At 34.9% G+C, this 19737-nt stretch overlaps 1 protein-coding gene across 5 annotated transcripts in view; it reads right to left on the reverse strand.

The window, feature by feature from the left end:
- Nucleotides 1-19737, reverse strand: part of TRMT1L (tRNA methyltransferase 1 like) — a 39501-nt gene that overhangs the window by 12717 nt on the left and 7047 nt on the right. For 3 of the 5 annotated variants that reach the window (XM_027074351.2, XM_053209426.1, XM_027074352.2), the window contains 7 exons: nucleotides 17030-17094; nucleotides 15190-15319; nucleotides 13281-13404; nucleotides 12727-12806; nucleotides 9049-9298; nucleotides 8440-8652; nucleotides 6578-6768 (listed from right to left, as the gene is read on the reverse strand). In XM_027074351.2, the coding sequence (XP_026930152.1) occupies nucleotides 6578-6768; nucleotides 8440-8652; nucleotides 9049-9298; nucleotides 12727-12806; nucleotides 13281-13404; nucleotides 15190-15319; nucleotides 17030-17094 (1053 nt within the window). The remainder of the gene's footprint in view (nucleotides 1-6577; nucleotides 6769-8439; nucleotides 8653-9048; nucleotides 9299-12726; nucleotides 12807-13280; nucleotides 13405-15189; nucleotides 15320-17029; nucleotides 17095-19737) is intronic. The other 2 variants (XM_027074353.2, XM_053209427.1) reach the window with 2 other exon arrangements.

Here is a 19737-nt window from a genome sequence, read left to right on the forward strand (position 1 = left end):
CCTCCCCTGACTGTGCTCTCTCCGTCTCTCTCAAAATAAATACACTTAAAACACACACACACACACAGACACCCTCGGGGCACCTGGGTGGCTCAGTTGGTTAAGCCCCGACTTTAGCTCAGGTCATGATTTCATGATTCATGAGTTCAAGCTCCACATCAGACTCTCCACTGTCAGCACAGAGCCCGCTCCGGATCCTCTGTCTCCCCCTCCCCCCACCCTCTCAAAATAAACTAAAACAACAAAACAAAACAAAACCCCTCAACAAAGTAGGTTTAGAGGAAACATAAAGGCTTTATATGAAAAACTCACAGCTAACATCAGAGTCAGTGGGGAAAAACTGAGAGCTTTCTCCCTAAGGTCAAGAAGACAAGCATGTCTGCTCTTGCCAGTTTCATTCAACATAATACTGGAAGCTTTAGCCACAGCAATCAGACAACAAAAAAAAAAAAACAAAAGGCATCCAGATTGGTAAGGAAGAAGTAAAACTTTCATTATTTGCAGATGACATGATACTATATATAAAAAACCCAAAAAAATTATACCAAAAAAACCGCTAGAACTTGGTAAATGAATTCAGTAATGTTGTGGGATATAAAATGAATGTACAGAAATCCACTGCATTTCTATACACTTATTTAAGTAGCAGAAAGAGAAATTAACATAACAATCCCATTTACAACTGTACAAAAAAAAAAAAATCACAAAATACCTAAGAATAAACTTAACCAAAGAAGTTAAAGACTTGTTCTCTGAAAAATATAAAACACTGATGAAAGAAACTGAAGATGACAAAGAAACGGAAATCCATGCTCATGGATTGCAAGAACAAATATTGTTAAAATGACCATATTACCCAAAGCAATCTACGGATTAAATGTGATCCCTATGAGGGCTTCTGGGTGGCTCAGTTGGTTAAAATGTCTGACTCTTGACTTTGGCTCAGGTCACGAACTCATGGTTTTTGACATCAAGCCCCATGTGGGGCTCTGCACCAACAGTGTGGAGCCTGCTTGGGATTCTCTCTCTCTGCCCCTCCTGTGCTCTTTCTTGTCCTTTCTCTCTCTCAAATAAATAAACTTAAAAAAAAATTTTTTTAAATATGACTCCCTATCAAAATACCAACAACATTTTCCACAGAACTAGAATAAACAATCCTAAAATTTGCATGGAACCACAAAAGACCCTGAGTAGCCAAAGCAATCTTGAAAAAGAAAACAAAATTAGAGTTATCACAATTCCAGATTTCAAGTTATATTACAAAGCTGTAGTAATCAAAACAGTATGGTATTGGAAAAAAAAAAAAGACAGAGATCAATGGAACAGAATAGAAAGCCCAGAAAAAACACCCACAAATATAAGGTAAATTAATTTTTAACAAAGGAGGCAAGAATATGCGATGGAAAAACAGTCTCTTCAACAAATGATGTTGGGAAAACTGGATAGCTACATGGGAAAGAATGAAAGTGGCCTACCTTCTTATATCATACATAAAAATAAACTCAGAGTGAATTAAGGACCTAAATGTGAGACTCGAAACCATAAAAATTCTAGAAGAAAACAGAGGCAGTAATTTCTCTGAAACTGGTCATAACAACATCCTTCTAAATATGTCTCCTGAGACAAGGGAAACAAATACAAAAATAAACTATTGGGACTACATCAAAATAAAAACCTGCACACTGAGGGAAACAACCAACAAAACTAAAAGGTAACCTACGGAATGGCAGAAGATATTTACAAATGACATATATGATAAAGGGTTAGTATCCAAAATATATGAAGAATTTACACAACTCAATACCAAAAAAATCCAAATAACTCAATTAAAAATGAGCAGAAGACTTGAACAAACATTTATCTAAAGAAGACATACAGATGGCCAACACATGAAAAGATGTTCAACATCACTCAGGGAAATGCAAATCAAAACTACAATGAGATATCACCTCACACCCATCAGAATGGCTAAAATCAAAAACTCAAGAAGGGCACCCCGGTGTCTCAGTCCGTTCAGCATCAGACTTCAGTTCAGGTCATGATCTCATAGTTTGTGGGTTTGGGTCCTGCGTCAGGCTCTGTGCTGACAGCCTAGAGCCTATTTTGGATTCTGTGTCTCCCTCTTCTCTCTGCCCCTCCCCTGCTCTCTCTCTCTCAAAAATAAAGAAACAAAAAAAAAAAAAAAAAAAAAAAAAGAAACAACAAGTGTGGGCAAAGATGTGGAGAAAAAGGAACTTTGTGCACTGTTGGTGGTAATGCAAACTGGTGCAGCCACTGTAGAAGACAGTATAGAAAGGGCGCCTGGGAGGCTCGGTTGGTTAAGCATCCGACTTTGGCTCAGGTCATGATCTCCTGGTTCGTGGTTTCAAGCCCATGTCGGGCTCTGTACTGAGAGCTCAGAGCCTAGAGCCTGCTTTGGATTCTGTGTCTTCCTCTCTCTCTATCCCTGCCCGCTCATGCTCTGTCTCTCTCTCTCTCAAAAATAAACATTAAAAAAAATTAAAAATAAAAAGACAGTATAGAAGTTTGTCAAAAAATTAAGAATAGAACTATCCTACAATCACTCTATGATCTAGTAATTGCAGCACTGGGTACTTACCCAAAGAATATGAAAACGCTAATTCAAAAAGATATATGCATCCTTATGTTTACTGTAGAATTATTTACAACAACCAAACTATGGAAGCAGCCCAAGTGTCCACTGATAGATAAGTGGGTAAAGAAGATATGGTGTACACACACACACACAAATGGAGTATTATCCAGCCATTAAAAAGAATAAAGTCTCACTATTTCCAACATATATGGGTTTACAGAGTACAATACTAAGTGAAATAAGCCAGAGAAAGACAAATATCACATGATTTCACTCATATGTGGAATTTAAGAAACAACAAACAAAGGGAGGGAAAAAAATGAGAAATCAAAAAAAACAGATTCTTAGCTATAGAGAAAAGATGGTTTACCGGAGGGAAAGTGGGTTGAGGAGGATGTGTGAAATAGGTGAAGATTAGGAGTGCACTTGTCTTAGTGAGCACTTAGTAATGTATGGAACTGATAAATCATGCTATTGTACACCTGAAACTAATATAGTACTGTGTGTTAACTACACCAGAATTAAAATTAAAAATAATTTCCCAGAACTAAAGAACTCAAGTTCCTTAAAGGGCTCACAGATTATCCAGGCACAATAAATTTAAAAAGATGAATTAATACACATATTACAAAATTATTTTAGAATACTGGGTAAACAAAGGATGTTTTAAGAGCATTCACAGAGAAAAACACACAAAGGACTAGATATAAGAACAATAGCAGACTTCTCAATATTGGAGGCTAGAAGACAATGAATACAATAATACCTTACGCATTCTGAAGAAAAACGATTTATAACCTACAATTCTATACTTGGCCATGTGATTCTTCTCAGGAAGCTACAAAGTGTTCATTCAAAATGACATAATAAACAAGGATAGTGGAAAAATATACAAGAGCCAAGATATAGGAGACTCATCAGAAGGAGAAAGCCAAAGAACATCTCCGAGACGCTGGTTAAAAGGAAGCCCCAGGACGACACCTTTCAGCGGACTTGCAAAACAAAGCACCCAGAGGAGAGTGGGAGCACTGTCTCCAGGGAGGTGACACTGGGACTGAAGATAGCCTGATGCACCTACCCACACAGGAAGAAGCTGTGAAACTGTAGCAAAGGGTTTAGGAATGGATTATGAAAAGTGCACATACACAAAAAAAACGAACAAAAACAGCTAATGATTAATTCCAGAGTTATCCAAGAGTTGCATTTACAAAAGGGAACATTATTACAGCATATTAACTGGTTCATCTGTGTTGGAAAAGACTTCTAAGATAGCAAATGACCTTGTCTCCTGGTTTTCATACCCTTATGTAGTTCCCCTTCTTAAGTGTGAGATCACAACATCTAGAGCTCATTTCTAATTACTAAAATATGGCAAAAATGATGGATATTATTAGACTAGGTTACAAAATATCATGACTTCTGTCTTGCTTTTTCTCACGCTCTCTCTGGTTCTTGCTGGATCATTCTGATGAAGCAAGCTGCCATGAGAAACTATAGATAAAGAGGAATGTATGATTAGGAACTGGGGAAGTCACTGAGCAGCAAGCAAGGTGCTGAGGTCTTCAGTCTAACAACTTACAAGGATCTGAATCCAGGGAGTAACTATGTGAATAAGCTTGTAGGCAGATCCTAACCCAGTCAGGCTTTGATTGCAGCCTTGGCAAACACCTTAATTGCAGCCTGGAGACCCTGAGCTAGTGGACCCAGCTAAGCCATGCCCAGATTCTTAACTCAGAGAAACTATGAGACAATAAATGTTGTTTTAAGCCACTAAATGTTGGACTAATTTGTTACATAGCAACAGATAACTAATACAACTTGTAAACAATAGTTTTATATTTATAAAAATATAAACACTGAATACTGATTTAGCCAACACTGGAGAAGGGAGGTACACGCATGTGACTAGGTTGGTTTAAGAAGCTGAATATTCTTCCATGGAAAGAAGTTATAGGTACTATAAACATGCCATTTAGAAATAGGGATGTAAACATTAGAAGAAATAGCTCTGATATTTTAGCTGGTAACTTTAGGGAGTATGGCAGGGGTCATTATTTTATTAAGACTTATGAAACTAGTTGACTTTTGAAACAATGTATTACAAGTTGATAAAATTATAGAAAATTCTGAGTGAACTGACTTCTTTGAAAGACTCATTTACACTCTGCAAGGTCTATATGATTGCAAGCAAAATGCAAAAATAAATCCAATTTCTTTACAGTAAATTATTAAGTCAAAAATCCTTTAAAATGTTTGAGTAAAAAAACAACAACTACTGTAGATAAAAGTTCAAAAGCATAAGCAAAGGACAGCTACTAAAAATTAAAAAAAACAAGAATATAACCACAGAAACCAAGAAAATTAAAAGGAACTAATGAATACCACTTGGCTCAACTCTATGTAAATAATTTCGAAAAGCTAAAGCTAAAACTGTTCCCAACCACTGAAAAACAGGGCAAAGTTCCAAATTCCTTTTAAACAGACTCCAAAGCCCAACCAAAATTACTACTAAAAAGGAAAACTATATACCATCTCATTTATGAATATTAAAACAAAATTTTAAAAATTAGCAAATTGGGAGCCCTGGGTGGCTCAGTTGGTTAAGCATCCAACTCTTGATCTCAGCTCAGGTTATGATCTCACAGTTCGTGAGTTCTAGCCCTACATGGGGCTCTGCACTGACAGCATGGAGCCTCTTGGTATTCTCTCTCTCTCCCTCCCCTGCTCTCTCTCACCCTCTCTCTCAAAATAAATTTAAAAACTTAAAAAAAATTAGCAAATAGAATCCATCTTTTTTTTTCCTGTTTATATATTAGCTTTTGAGAGAGAGTGCGAGCAGAGGAGGGGCAGCGAGAGAGGGAGACAGCGAACCTACAGCAGGTCCCATGCTGTCAGTGCAGAGCCCAACGCTTAACCGACTGAGCCACCCAAGTGCCCTGCAAACAGAATCCATCTTAAGAAAATACTTCCTGGCAGAGTAGTTTATTTTAGAAAGTCAGAATTGTTCAATATTGGGAAATTTTATTATGATTACTCAAATCAGTAGACCTAAGGAGAAATACCACACAATCATCTCCACAGATGCTGACATACATGACAAAATTCAACATCTTGCTAAAATACAGTAAAACTGGAAATGAAAGATATTTTCTTGACATGATAAATGATAGGTATCTCATGCTTGAATCAGAAAGCACCACAGAGAACTAAAGGAACAATGACGGGATGCCTTCCATTCTCACTATCAATTAACACTGTAGCAAAAGTACTTGTGCAAATGAAAAGCATACGAAGTTATTAGGAACCTTGAAAACCACAATGATATCTATCTTCTTTAATGCAATCAAAATAACACTAAAAAATAGATGCCAACAGAAGTGATAAAATGAGAAAAAATATTTGCAACTCGTATCACTGGGGTTACACTCTAATATCTAAAGAGTTCTTAAAAAATGTGAAGGCTCTAACAGAAAATAATGGGCAACTGTTTCTATGTCCCAGAAAAGTAAAATAGAAACAGCATAAGCCTCATCTTTTTCTTTGATCCCCATGCCTGGCATATAGTAGAGTCTCAGTAAATGTGTTTACTGAATGAATTTTATAACTGATGGTTTTTGTATTCAGCCAGAAACATGATAATTATTCTTATAAAATTAATGATTTGAAACACCCAGACAAAGAGGTAATCTGACTTATGTTCCTAAAATTAGTGACAGTGGAATCTAAGTTATTTCTAGATGTTTCAACAGAGGGCAGGGCTAGAGAGCATAAATTGAATACAGCATGAGTAAATAACTTTAATAAACTCACACGCATGTCTTGTCTGTTGATGAAAGGAAATCCAGTATAGGAAATAAAGTTAGCACTGTAATCTTTAAAATCAAAGGACAACAACATGTATAATTAGGGATGTGATAAAGACTTATTCATTGGAGGCTTGTATATAAACACGATATACAGTCAAGAGAAGCTTGAATTTACCTTCTACCATATTACCATCCTTCTGAAAAATTCTCTCTTCACACCACTGACAATGGATCAGGTACTGAATCTTCTTGGCTGTTTCATCTGCAGAAGTAGGCCCCCTCAAAACTCGCACAACAACCAACACAAAATGTTCCAAAGCCACTGCAAACAGTACTTCAATGCCTTTGTTACATCGGGCTGCAGCTCTGCAAAAGATTTTTAAGTTATTTTGGGGGCTCATCATGTTTCTTTGGCATTTTTATATTGACAATATTAATTGGACAGTAAACTATGGATGGATTATGGGAAAATACGGAAAATTCAATTCTTAGTGGCAGTGTTTTTAAAAGATCATTAGCATAACCTTTACACAAATTGAAACACAGGAAATAAAGGATGCTTGACAGAATCTTTAGTGACTAGACATTTTCCATTATGGAAATAAGTCAATAAGACTAGTCAGTAAGACTAGATTTTCAGGGTGCCTGGGTGGCTCAGTTGGTTAAGCGTGTGACTTCAGCTTAGGTCATGATCTCACCATTTGTGAGTTTGAGTCCCACACTGGGCTCTGTGCTGTTAGCAGCCCACTTAGGATCCTCTGTCCCCCTCTTTCTGCCCCTCCCCTGCTCATGCTCTCCCAAAAATAAACATCTAAAAAAAAAAAAAAGACTACGTTCTCTGATTTTCAGTGTCAATTTGTTTCCTGTCATCACCACCACCCTTTCTTTTTATCTATTTTTTTTTCTATAAAAGCTTCTTCTAAACAATATGATTGAGTACTACCTGCAGGATAGTATACCAGATGCTGAATGTTAAGTGAAAAATGAATAGGCAAAGTTTCTGACACTGTTAACTTTATAGACTTTTGGGTTAAATTCTAACTGATACATCATTTATGTAGTTTTCCCTTTGCAATTATATGTACTAAACTTATTTCATATGTATTAATTTCAACTTGTTGATGTTACATTATAAACATTTTTAAGCACATATACTAGGTCCTTGGTAGGTATACAAACTGAATATCAGAGTTTTCAGCTAATTAGGAATAACTCCAAAGGTCTATGAAGTTTAATAATCTGTATTATGCTAAGGTAGGAATTTCAATTTAACTGCTGTGAAAGCTAGTGTTGAGGCTAGTGAACAAGCTGGCTGATCATGCATTAGCTATGTTCTCAGTGTCAATTTATATTATATTGTTATATTCTTCTTCTAGCATAATTTTTTGAATAAAACTGGTGCTCAAAGAAATCTTCCTTGCTTTCTTTAGAAATCCTGATAAAAAAGAACTTTGTTTTGTGGGTGAGATCACTTTGCAGAATCAAGTATATAAGCCATCATTTCTAAAATTTATTTATGTTTATTATTATTATTTTTTTAGTAATCTCTACACCCAATGTGGGGCTTGAATCCATGACCTCAAGATCACGAGTTACATGCTTTGTCAAATGAGCCAGCCAGGCACCCATATAAGCCATCATTTTTTTCAAACTAGGTAAAGAGATGAAATGGACATAAAACAGTGATTTTTTTCTAAATCTAAAAACAACCTTTGCTTTTTCTTTTCACGGTGGTATCCCCACCTACCCTACGTTATTAAAATAACTGATTTGAAGTTAACTTTCATTCTTATCTCTTCTTTATTACTACTTACTTTAATAAAATTTTTAATTGGAGAGTAAACTATTCTAGACACAAAAGTTTTTAAATCAAATTGTAACAGATACGACATAAGATTACCAAACAAATCAAGATCACAGACATGAATACAGAATTTGTACCCTGTGAATTTTTTGAAAAATGCAACTGGCACTTTTTGTAATAGTAGCTCTATCACACAGCCAAACATACTAGGCACATTGCTGTCAGTCTGGTACCTTGCCACTGCAGCTACAACAATTCTGGCTGCTAGTTCCTTGTAATACTCAGTTCGGACAATATTACAGCCATAGTGACGCCGGGCAACATGTTGTGCCTTGGCATATAAAGAACTGATATCTGTAGAAGTCACAGACACTATGCCAAGGTTTCTTATATTTCTGAATGCAGAATCTAGATAGTTCACCGATGTTCCAAAAGGGTCTAGGTGTCTAAAATCAGAAAGAATACATATTTAAAATCATACTAGTAATCAAAACGGTACCATTGTCATTATGTCTAATGATAAAATTCCATGGATTCAAAAGTATTTTACAAATCTATCTTAAACATATAATTCTGTTTTTAAATTATGTAAGAAAATGACCATATGATATGTTAGACATATAAAAATCAATCAGTTTTAGAGAAAAATTGTCATGCTTAGGAATTTTATTTCAAATGCTAGAAAATGTTCCTACTGCTTTCCTTAGGCCAATGGTAAAAAACTGTATTAATTCAAATAAACAACAACCATCTTAATTTTTAACCCCTCCAACACCCGCCCCCCCCCCCCCCCTCCAATCCAGGCCAGTTGAGAAAGTGACACAGCAAAGTTTTTCACTTACATGAAATCAAAGGATCTCAAATGCATTAGGACATTGGCATCCATTTTGGTCACCTTAATGTTACCAAGATTTTCTTCTCCTTCTTCAAGAATATCATCACTCTCTTCCTTTTCCTTACTGTCTACCACCACTTTCAACTTGTTTAAATGGCAATTTTCCTGAATCAGTGTCACAGAGTTCTCATTCAAGTCATTAATTGTAACCTTAACTGCATTTCCGAGATGTTTTGCCCATTGTAATCCCATTATCCCTTAGGAAAAATTTGAAGGAAAATGAATTAAAAAAAATTTTTTTTTAACATTTATTCATTTTTGAGAGAGAGAGAGAGAGAGAGACAGAGTGCGAGTGGGGGAGGGGCAGAAAGGGACACACAGAATCCAAAGCAGGCTCCAGGCTCTGAGCTATTAGCACAGAACCCAACACGGGGCTCGAACCCACAAACCATGAGATCATGACCCAAGTTGAAGTCAGATGCTTAACTGAATGAGCCACTCAGGTGCCCCAGAAAATGAATTTTTTAAATTAAAGAATAAAAACACTATATAATAATAAAGTATATACTCTTTTATAAAAACAAAAACACATGTTTCAAAATCTTAGTATTTTCATACATAACTTTTTCTAGTTACTCACTACAAAGCCTCTGAAGAAAAGTAACCACACACAAAAAATGTGTTGAGCAGATTTCCATTAATAATTCTTCCAAAACTTTTCTATAATCCAGATTCAAATAAAATTTTTGTTTGTTCTTTATTATGGGGAATAGGTTTTCTTTTTTAAAATTTCTTATAATGGAATGCTTTTTTCAAACTAAATCTTACAGAGAAAGCCAACATACAATGTGAGTAAGAATGGAGTTACTCTGCTTGGTGGGTGGGAAGTTGGAACTCCTCCCACTGCTAAAGTTTACCTAATGCACCAAAATATGAAAACAACTTTACTGGACCAATATTTTTCCAAAACTGCACAATAGCATCACTGTGAATTGAAGAGAACAACTTTGTATATGTAAGCAAAGATCAAGAATTCAGACCAAGAAAGCCTCTTCTCATAGGCTCTCTATACCTACTGGATTAGAGTCAGAGGGGACATTCATTACAAAGGAGATGGTGACACGGGCCCAGCCACTGTGGATTAGAAAACCCCCATGTACTAAAAGTATAGACCAGCTTTTCCATACATGTGCCTCATAAAAGTAAATATTTAACATCTACTATGCACTATGGTCTTTACAAAAATTTTCATATTCTCATAACAAGCTTGTGAAATAAGTTCTGATATTCACATTTTAGAGATGGGGAAGCATGCAGACTAACTGCTATGAACGGATATAAATTTACAAAGGAACATTAAAAGAAAGGACTGAAAAGATCTTCCCCAAACATTAGATTTAATGATTTCAGGTGAAAAAAAGAGTAGTTCATTTCAGCATTATTTACAATAGCCAAGACATGGAAACAACCTGTGTCCATTGATGGATAAAGAAAATGTGATATACACACACACATATACACCCACAATAAAATACTATTTGGCCATAAAAAAGAAGGAAATCCTGTCTTTTGTGACACCATGGATGAACTGTGGGGGCGCTATGTTAAGTGAAAGAGAGAAAAACAAACATTGTATGATTTCACTTATATGTGGAATCTAAAAATACCAAACTCATAGAAACAGAGATCAGATTTGTGGTTGCCAGAGTTGGGGGCAGAGGGTGGAAGAATTGGGTGAAGGTGGTCAAGAGTCCAAAGAAGACACACAAATGGCCAAGAGACACATCAAAACATGCTCAACATCACTAATCATGAGTAAAAGGCAAATAAAAATGAAGTATCACCCTTACACCTGTAAGAATGGCTAGAATCAAAAAAATCAAGATAAGTGTTGGTAAGGGTGCAGAGAAAAAGAAACCCTCATGCACTGTGGGTGGAAATGTAAATTGCTGCAGTCACTGTGGGAAACAGTATGGAAAATTCTTCAAAAAAATAACAGAATTACCACATGAGCCAGTAATTCCACTACTGACTATTTACCCAAAGAAAATGTAAACACATTCAAAAAAATATATGCATGCATCCCTATGTTTACTGCGGCATTTTTTATAATAGTTAAGATATAAAAGCAACCCAAGTATCCACTGATAGAATAAAAATGGGGTATATATACAATGGAATACCTTTCAACCATAAAAAAGAATGAAATATTGCCATCTGCAACAACACAGATGGACTTAGAGAGTATAATGCTAAGTGAAACAAAGATAAATACCAAGATTTCACTCATACGTGGAATTTAAGAAACAAAACAAACAAAGGGAAAAAAAGAGACAAACAAAACAACAGACTCTTAAATACAGAGAACAAATTGGTAGTCACCAGAAGGGAGCTGGGTAAGGGGATGAGTGAAATAGATAAAATGTAAAAAAAAAAAAAAGAAAGGAAAAAAAAAAGAAAAGAAAAAAAAGTAAAGGGTTATGTACAAGGGAAAATGCTGAAAACTAAATTTGGAAAAGTAGGTTGGGATCAGATTATGTAAGATATTAAATTGCTTTTAACCACTACTTTTCCCTGTGAAGAGGAACTTGAAAAGGAGAGCTAACTCACGCTTTCATCCTTTTATTACAAACTTCCCAAGAATATATTCCTCTAACCTTTAAAAAGAAAGACTTGGATTAGGTACAGGTGGCTTCTTAGAAATTTTCTACTCTTCCATGATCGTTTCTTTACTGTTAAGTTCTTTTAGGAAAATGTTCTCAGTCTTTAAAATTTCACCTTACCCCACTGCCTAATGACTAGGCAATTTATCACATCACAAAAAAAGAGAGACAACCAAACATCAAATACTTCCTAATTGCAGTAAACAAGTATTCTTGAAAAAAAAAAAATCCTATTTGAATCTGATCAAACCTGAAGATTCAACTACCAATATACAGAAATACTGGAGATAACTACCAATATACAGAAATACTGGAGATAACTACCAATATACAGAAATACTAGAGATAAAGAAACAGGTTTTATGAGCTATGATTTTTGCCATCAGCAAAAATCTAGACTCTGGAAAAGACAATAGACATATAGACAAGCTGTATGTCAACAAATAATCATCACACACGCAAACAAAATGATGGAAATGAATACAGAGCAAAAGGACACTTAGATATCTCAAACAATGAAAATGCATAGTCCTCATCTGAATTCCTACTTGATTTTTTAAGAAACTGTGAGATCCTAGCTCTAGCTATGTTTAGCATAGCTAAACATTTGATGATATCAATGTGTGATAATGGTATCAAGGTTTTATTTTTGTAAAGTCCTTATCTTTTAGAGATCCAACTGAAATATTTACAGATAAAATGACATATTTGTAATCTGTTTCAAAGTAATAGGGATGAAAGATGGTGGAGGAGGTATAAGGGTAAGTGCATGAGATACATATACACGAACAAGCATAAGTTGATAATTTTTGAAGTGAGTGACACATACACAGGGATTCATTTATTATACTCTACTTTTGTATACATTTGAAATTTTTCCACAATAAAAGTATTTACCTTGGGTCTTTACTTTTTATGTAAAAATATTCTGCTAGATACAATATCCATATAAATTTTCCAAGAAAAGATACTGCATAAATCTGATAATTAAAGTGGGATCCAAAAAAAGCTTCATTACTTACCAGTAGCTCCAAAGGCATCTAGACATTCCAAAGGTTTTCGTTCCTTGGCCAAAGCAGCCAATGTACAAAATATTAGCTGTCTAGAAAAAAGTATAATAATCTGAAATAATCTTACTGCATCATGGCTTCATCACTCTGGATTTTATTTAAGAATAGTAAGAATTAGGGTTCCTATTTACTATACAAACTATTTTGAAAGAAGACGTAGTAACATATTCTTTACCTAGTAGTACAAGAACTAAACATGTGTGAAATTAAACTATCAATCTAACTGGGTTCTATAAACAAGCATTCACCATGAATAATGGTTTCATAAATAAAACTTGCCCACTAAAGCACCAGCCTGTTCATTAATTATATAAAGGCAGGCCTATTTTACTGAGAAAGAAATTAGTTTGGTAGGAAAAAAAGAAAACAATCATTCTGAAAAATACTAAAACAGATGATTTTCATTCTGTACCCAGTTTTAAATTTCAATATATTAGAACATAAAAAGAAGGTCACATTTGTAATCATTTGAAACATCCCATAACCCTTTTTTCAATTCATCTTACCGATTTAGTTTCATTTTGGGATTAAAATAGGAATCTGTTTTTTGAGGTATAGAATAGTTAGGACAAACTTGTACATCTGTGTCTGCCTCTTTCAAAATTTCATTAGGTGGTTTAGCAGCAGAAGCTAAGATGAAAAACAAAGATTTCCAGTGAAATACAAAATAATTCTAAGTATCTAAAACAATATACATTAAAAGAAATAACTTTCCTTTATAATACTTTGTTAATGTAATCAACCGGGCAGATATCAAAGAAGAAAAACCCTAAAGTGATCTATCTGTTCAGTACTGTCTGTAGGAAAGAGTAGCATTCAATGAAGTATTTGGGCAATTAAAGTTTAAGTTAAAATCTTATCTGCCTAGAACATAATACATCTATATTATGAAACCTAGTTAAGAACAATTAACCTAACATAAAACCATTATAAAAATTCTAAAATACATTTATTATTCATCAAACTACTATGCTGCATTTATATAGGTTGGCTGTTCAACATATCTTACTGTGGTATAACTGTTATAAAATTAGTATCTCTGTATGGTTTCATTCCATTAGCTATCATGGATGACTAAGAATCACTATACTTCCTGAGCATGCTAGATTTCAGAACTTTTTTTTTAATGTTTATTTATTTTTGAGAGAGAGATACACACAGAGCACAAGCAGGGGAGGGACAGAGAGAGGGGAAGACACAGAATGGGAAACAGGCTCCAGGCTCTTAGCTGTCAGCACAGAGCCCGATGTGGGGCTCAAACCCGTGAGATCATGACCTGAGCCAAAGTCAGACGCTTAACTAACTGAGCCACCCAGGTGCCCCTTCAGAACACTTTCTTATGATTATAATTTTAAATCACAAATTACATTCAAATGGGTATAAAGTAACAGAAAAAAAAAGATTCTACATTTAGTATACATTAGAATCATTTAGCTATAAACCCAAATGAAATACTGATATATTTGTGTGTGTATATTTTAAATATTTAAGAAATGAGACATACATATCATGTGTGGGGAAAAATAACCGAGATTCTTTATGTTTGGATTTCTTGATAATATTATGATCAGAATGTTAACTACATGGCAACTATATCTCTTTCCTTCTTTTTTTTTTTTTTTTTTTTTTAGAGACAGAGAAAGCACTAGCAGTGGAGAGCAGCAGAGTGCAGAGGAAGAGAGAGAGAGAATCTTAAGCAGGCTACATACTCAGCAAAGAGACCAACCCTGGGCTTGATCCTGCAACCCTGGGATCACGACCTGAGCCAAAATCAAGAGACAGATGCTCAACTGACTGAGCAACCCAGCCGCCCCCATATTTCTTTTTTTACAGTGCCAAATCATCGTAACCTTTCCTAGTGTTGCATTATATATTCTACGCCTACCTAAGTGGCATGTGACATATTTCACACGATCAGCCTTTCTCAAACCAGATTCTATTAGAAAATTAAGCTCTACAGAAAATTATTTTTTTCAATTCTTAAAAGGTACATAGTACCATTTTAGATGTGTAGGAGAGAAGTTAATTCATTACATACAATGGATGCCGTAGGGCATGATGTCTTAATTAATCTTAATTTTGAGAAGGGCTGCCTCAGTAATAATAGCCTATTAATAACCTGATAGCACTTCAGGATAATAAATGATCTTTATATCACTCTATTTCCTTTTTCCAGTGTTTTTCAACAGTAAGTATAACATACTTATCTATAATCTTTCATTAAGATACCTATATTTACTTTGGCATCAATCAGTTAAATGTTATGAGGAGCCTCACAGAAAGAAAAGAAACCTGAAGTCATGGATTAGTAGTCAATTAAATGGTGAAGTCACTATATTTTATCTACTTGATGTCTGAAAATAATAACTGGACCATTATTTAAGAATTTACCTATTAATATATTGCTCAACTTACCAGCAATATACTTGGATTTCGTCTCTCCTTTATTCACATGTCGCCTAACATGTCCCAGCATATCGGTCCTTCTGGTGATTGTTGCTGAACAAATGATACAATGATAATGGGCGCCCATTTTACTGGATATCTATCAAACAGAGTATTTAATTTAAATATACAGGTAAGTTACTAAAACAATGAAACAGAAGTTTATTTAAGATTGCAAATTTAAGTATGTTAGCATATCTTGGGTTTAATGGTAGAGAAGAGAGTATTAATATTGCCATGGGACTTTGAAGGGATCTTTATTTCCTTATCTATATTTACATATGATTTTTACTTACTTTATAATAGACCACTAATTTAATTTGTTTTGTTCATTCATTCTAATCAGCAAATAACTGTACCCTATTTTCTATAAGTAGCACTTACAAATGGTATAACATTAGCAGCGCTGTGCTGGTAGATGTTTAACAATTGTTCTCCAGGAAAATAAAGCCCTGACTTATAGTGTTTGCTGCTTTCTGTGGCATATATACTCTATCATGGCCAATTTCAAACTATAATTGTTGCAGATTTCAAGCTACTCATATGCTATCACTAAATGTGAATTTGGGAAGAGATAGATAATATCATACTAGAAAACGTGGCTACCAGGTGGATAATACAAAAATGTAGTAAAATAATTAGGAAGTGATGAGATTTGAATATTATTACCTTTGTAATATATTCACCTTAAAGTTTATACAATTTAATTTTTAATAATGGCCATATTTAACAATCAGCTTTCAATATTTCTAGAAATTTCAGTTAGTTTCAGCACATCACAAAATGTTAGAGACATAATAAGTCTTGGGGCACTTGGCTGGCTCAGTTGGTGGAATGTGCAACTCTTAATCTCAGGGTTGTGAGTTCGAGCCCCACTTTGGGTATAGAGATTACTTAAATCTTAAAAAAAGACTTTTTTTTAAAAGTCTATTTGTCCAAGTAAAAAATTCTCACTTGAAAATTTCTTTAAAATTTAGTTGAGAATAAAAAGACTACTCCACTGGCTTTTTCCTAGTTTTGATGACTTTTACTCTTAGATCTTCTAAGATCTTAGATCCTATTTACTTGGGATCAAACAGCAAGTTGAGAACACTGCAGAGTTCCTTATGGTACTGTGGTTATCACATTCAAAATGTCCTGGATAAGGCCGATGGGCCAAGCATTGTCCTAATTACTATGTAAGAAATTTTTGGGTTTTTTCTCCCCAGCACTTTACTCTTTTTAGTGACATGAAAAAAAATTAATAACGAGGCCTCATTAAGCTAGTATTCACTCAAGATAGCAGCACTAAAAAATATTATGTAATTTGTATTCCCCAAAATTCACATCTGTGCTAAAAATGAACACATGTACTTTTTAAAGAATTATTAAGATTTCAGAAAGATTCTTGATACTGTCCTTTGACAAATTAAAAGTATAGAGAAGATAAATATGAATTGACACAAAGATACTTACTAAGTCACAGAAATTGAAGGCTTTTATTCCAGAATCAAAATTTATTACAAAAGAAAAAATTTACTTTTTATTTAAATTCTCCATTCCAAAATTAGTAAATAGGTCAATTTCCCTTTTGAACATAAGAAAACAGTTTCTCTGACTAAAATTTAAAATTATAAAATGAAAAGTTCAATACAGCAACTCTTTTTTCCATATAGTTCATATTTTTCCTGCTAGGATAATCTGAAAGCACTCAGATACAAAATCTTAAAGTAAACCTCATTGCCAAATATGCCCATAGCCTTAGAGCAAGTAAAAATTGTGCTTTCTTTAAAGAGGGCAAAATTTAAAAATAAATCTAACATCTGATTACCTGTTCTCCAATAATGTTTGGTTTCACTGGTCGACAAGGTAAGTGACAGATGCACATCCTGTAACCTAAAGTGAAGAATGGCTGGTTGTCATATCACTGTTCACTAAATAGTCCATTATCATTAAAAATTATTAGCAAATTTTATAAGAATAACTGGAATTCTTCTTGTATTTATAATATTGTAATTTATTTGAATGAGACTGTTAGTTTTAGATATTTGTTATATAAGATATAGCATAAAAGCAAATATATGAGATCCAGGTTTGAATTCTGGTTCTGCCAAGACCGTGCATTGTCTTGGTTAGTTAGCTTCTTTGGGACTCAATTTTCTCATCTATTCTCTGTCATGTTGACTTTTCTTAGGCTTCATCTTCTTTGCCTCATGCTACATTTGCCATTACATAGCCTCTTCTTCCATTGATGATACGGCACTTAGTTCTCTCCCACCCTTCTTAATCTTCTTCACAGCTCCTCTTCCCTCTGTTATACTCTAAAACGCAGACTTTCTGTAGGCTTGCTCTGCTACATGACTGTTTTCCCTCATTTCCTTGGTAATTTTAATGCCTTTTATGACTGCAACTATCTCCACTGGGGGAAGGAATTCCAAATTCTAGCTGTAGTTACTAACTCCTTACTGAAGGCCAGATCTCTATTTCTAATTGCCTATTGAGGATGTATGCCTGGGTTATCAGGTCAGCATTTCAAAATCTACTGTCATGGACTATAAATATATCATTTCCCCTTGAACCAGGTCTCTTTTCCACTTTTTAAATGAATGATAATGCCTTCCAGTTGCTCCTAACTTTAAGTGATCTCCAACTCCTTTCTTCTCATTCCTTACATCTAATTGTTTCTCTTACTTGTACATACGGAAGTATTTCCAGACTCAGCAACTTCTTTTTTTCCACTGATATGTACTCCTATGGTTATCCCATCCAGTCATATAGCTTTAAATACTATTTGTAGTCTGACAATTCCCAAACTTGTATCTCTAGCCCAGACCTTTCCCCAAACCCGAGATTCATATCTGGACAAGCTACTGACATCTCCAGCAGATGCATCTAAACCTTTGCATGCCTAAATCTGCGGTCTTGGCCTTCTTCCCCAGTACCTGGTCCTAATGATGAGGGAGGATGGGGAGAGCTGAGGGCAAAGTGAGGCTAAAAGCACCCCCCCACACCTGTATGATATTCCTTGGATACTCCTGGCTACCCAAAAAACAAATGGTCAAACTGATTAAGTCTCCACCAGTTTACTACAAAAAGGCAATCCCATCAATAAACCAGAGTATAGGAACTCTCTACAGTCTTAATGTCTTGCTGGAGGGAAAAACAACTTTAGCTTAACTACAGCTAGGCCTCCAATAAGCCTTTAGCATGTGACAGTCTCTTTGGAAATTCCCCCTTGATTCTATCTCCCCCACCCCCTCCGTAAACTAGTTACCACCCACACTTATAGTACAGCTCTTCCTGCCCACATGTCCTGTTCTCATGCTTTAATAAAATCACCTTTTTATACCAAAGACGTCTTCAAGAATTCTTTCTTGGCCATCGGCTCTGGACCACCAGAACCGGCTCTGGACCACTGCCATTCTTGGCTTTTTTCTCCCTCACATCTCACTTCTATCCCTTTGAGAGGTCTTGATGCTTCTACCTTAAACATATTTGTCAACTACTTTGAGACCTGCTTGCTAGGACAAAAACTATGACACTCGCCATCTACCAGATTACCATGTGAAAAAACCCAACTTAATGTACTTAAGAGAGTAAAGAAATACCACGAGCCATTTACCAGAATAACTTGAAGGAGGAAGACTAAACCTAATGGTTAAACAATGGCTTAAATAAAGAATACAAAAGAGACCTTTTTAATTAAAATGAGACATTTCTCTTTTTTGATAAAAAGTCAACATGATTTACTACACATTCTTATGTATAATTAAACATAAAAGACAGGATGGCTTCTGAATTAAGTCTCTAATTCCTTCTTCCCTAAGGAACCAGTGAGAACCTTGTACCAGTTCCACTAAGAAAATAGTTCTGGCTTCTTTTCTGGGTGTCTCATACTGGCTATTTCATCCGGTTTGGTTCAAACTCCAGATAACCACACTTAATAACACCTATACTCACAAAATCATATTCAAATGTAAATATACATATGCTTAAGACTGATATTTAGGGCTTTGGGGGGGGTATTTTTGGTTTTTATCCAAATGTAGTATCACAAAATCTTCCATATATATTGTATTCATGGAATACAGTTTATCATGGAAATCCTTCCAAGTAAGCTAGTACTCATCTAACACATACTTTTTACAATGCCTGCATAATATGTCATGGCACTTATGTACCATAATGTATTCAACCATTCCTTTTATTTTAGTTTCAAGTTTTTGTCACTAAGTACAAGCTGCAATAAATATTCTTGTATATCTATTCTTGCCTATTGATTCTTTTACTCCCAAAGGAGAGAGTGCCTGGGAGATATATACATTTTAAATTTTAAAAATGTTGCCAGATCTCTTTCCAAAAATGGTATAATTCACATAATTCACTCCAAAATCTAATAATAATTCATTATACTTAGGAAATCTTTTAACTTGATAAAACCTCAATTTTTAAAAATGTTTATTTATTTTACAGAACAAGGGGGGGGGTGGGGCAGAGAGAGAGAATCCCAAGCAGACTCCGCACTGTCAGTGCAGAGCC

The sequence above is a fragment of the Acinonyx jubatus genome, chromosome E4, assembly GCF_027475565.1.
Source record: "Acinonyx jubatus isolate Ajub_Pintada_27869175 chromosome E4, VMU_Ajub_asm_v1.0, whole genome shotgun sequence".
NCBI lineage: Eukaryota > Metazoa > Chordata > Mammalia > Carnivora > Felidae > Acinonyx > Acinonyx jubatus.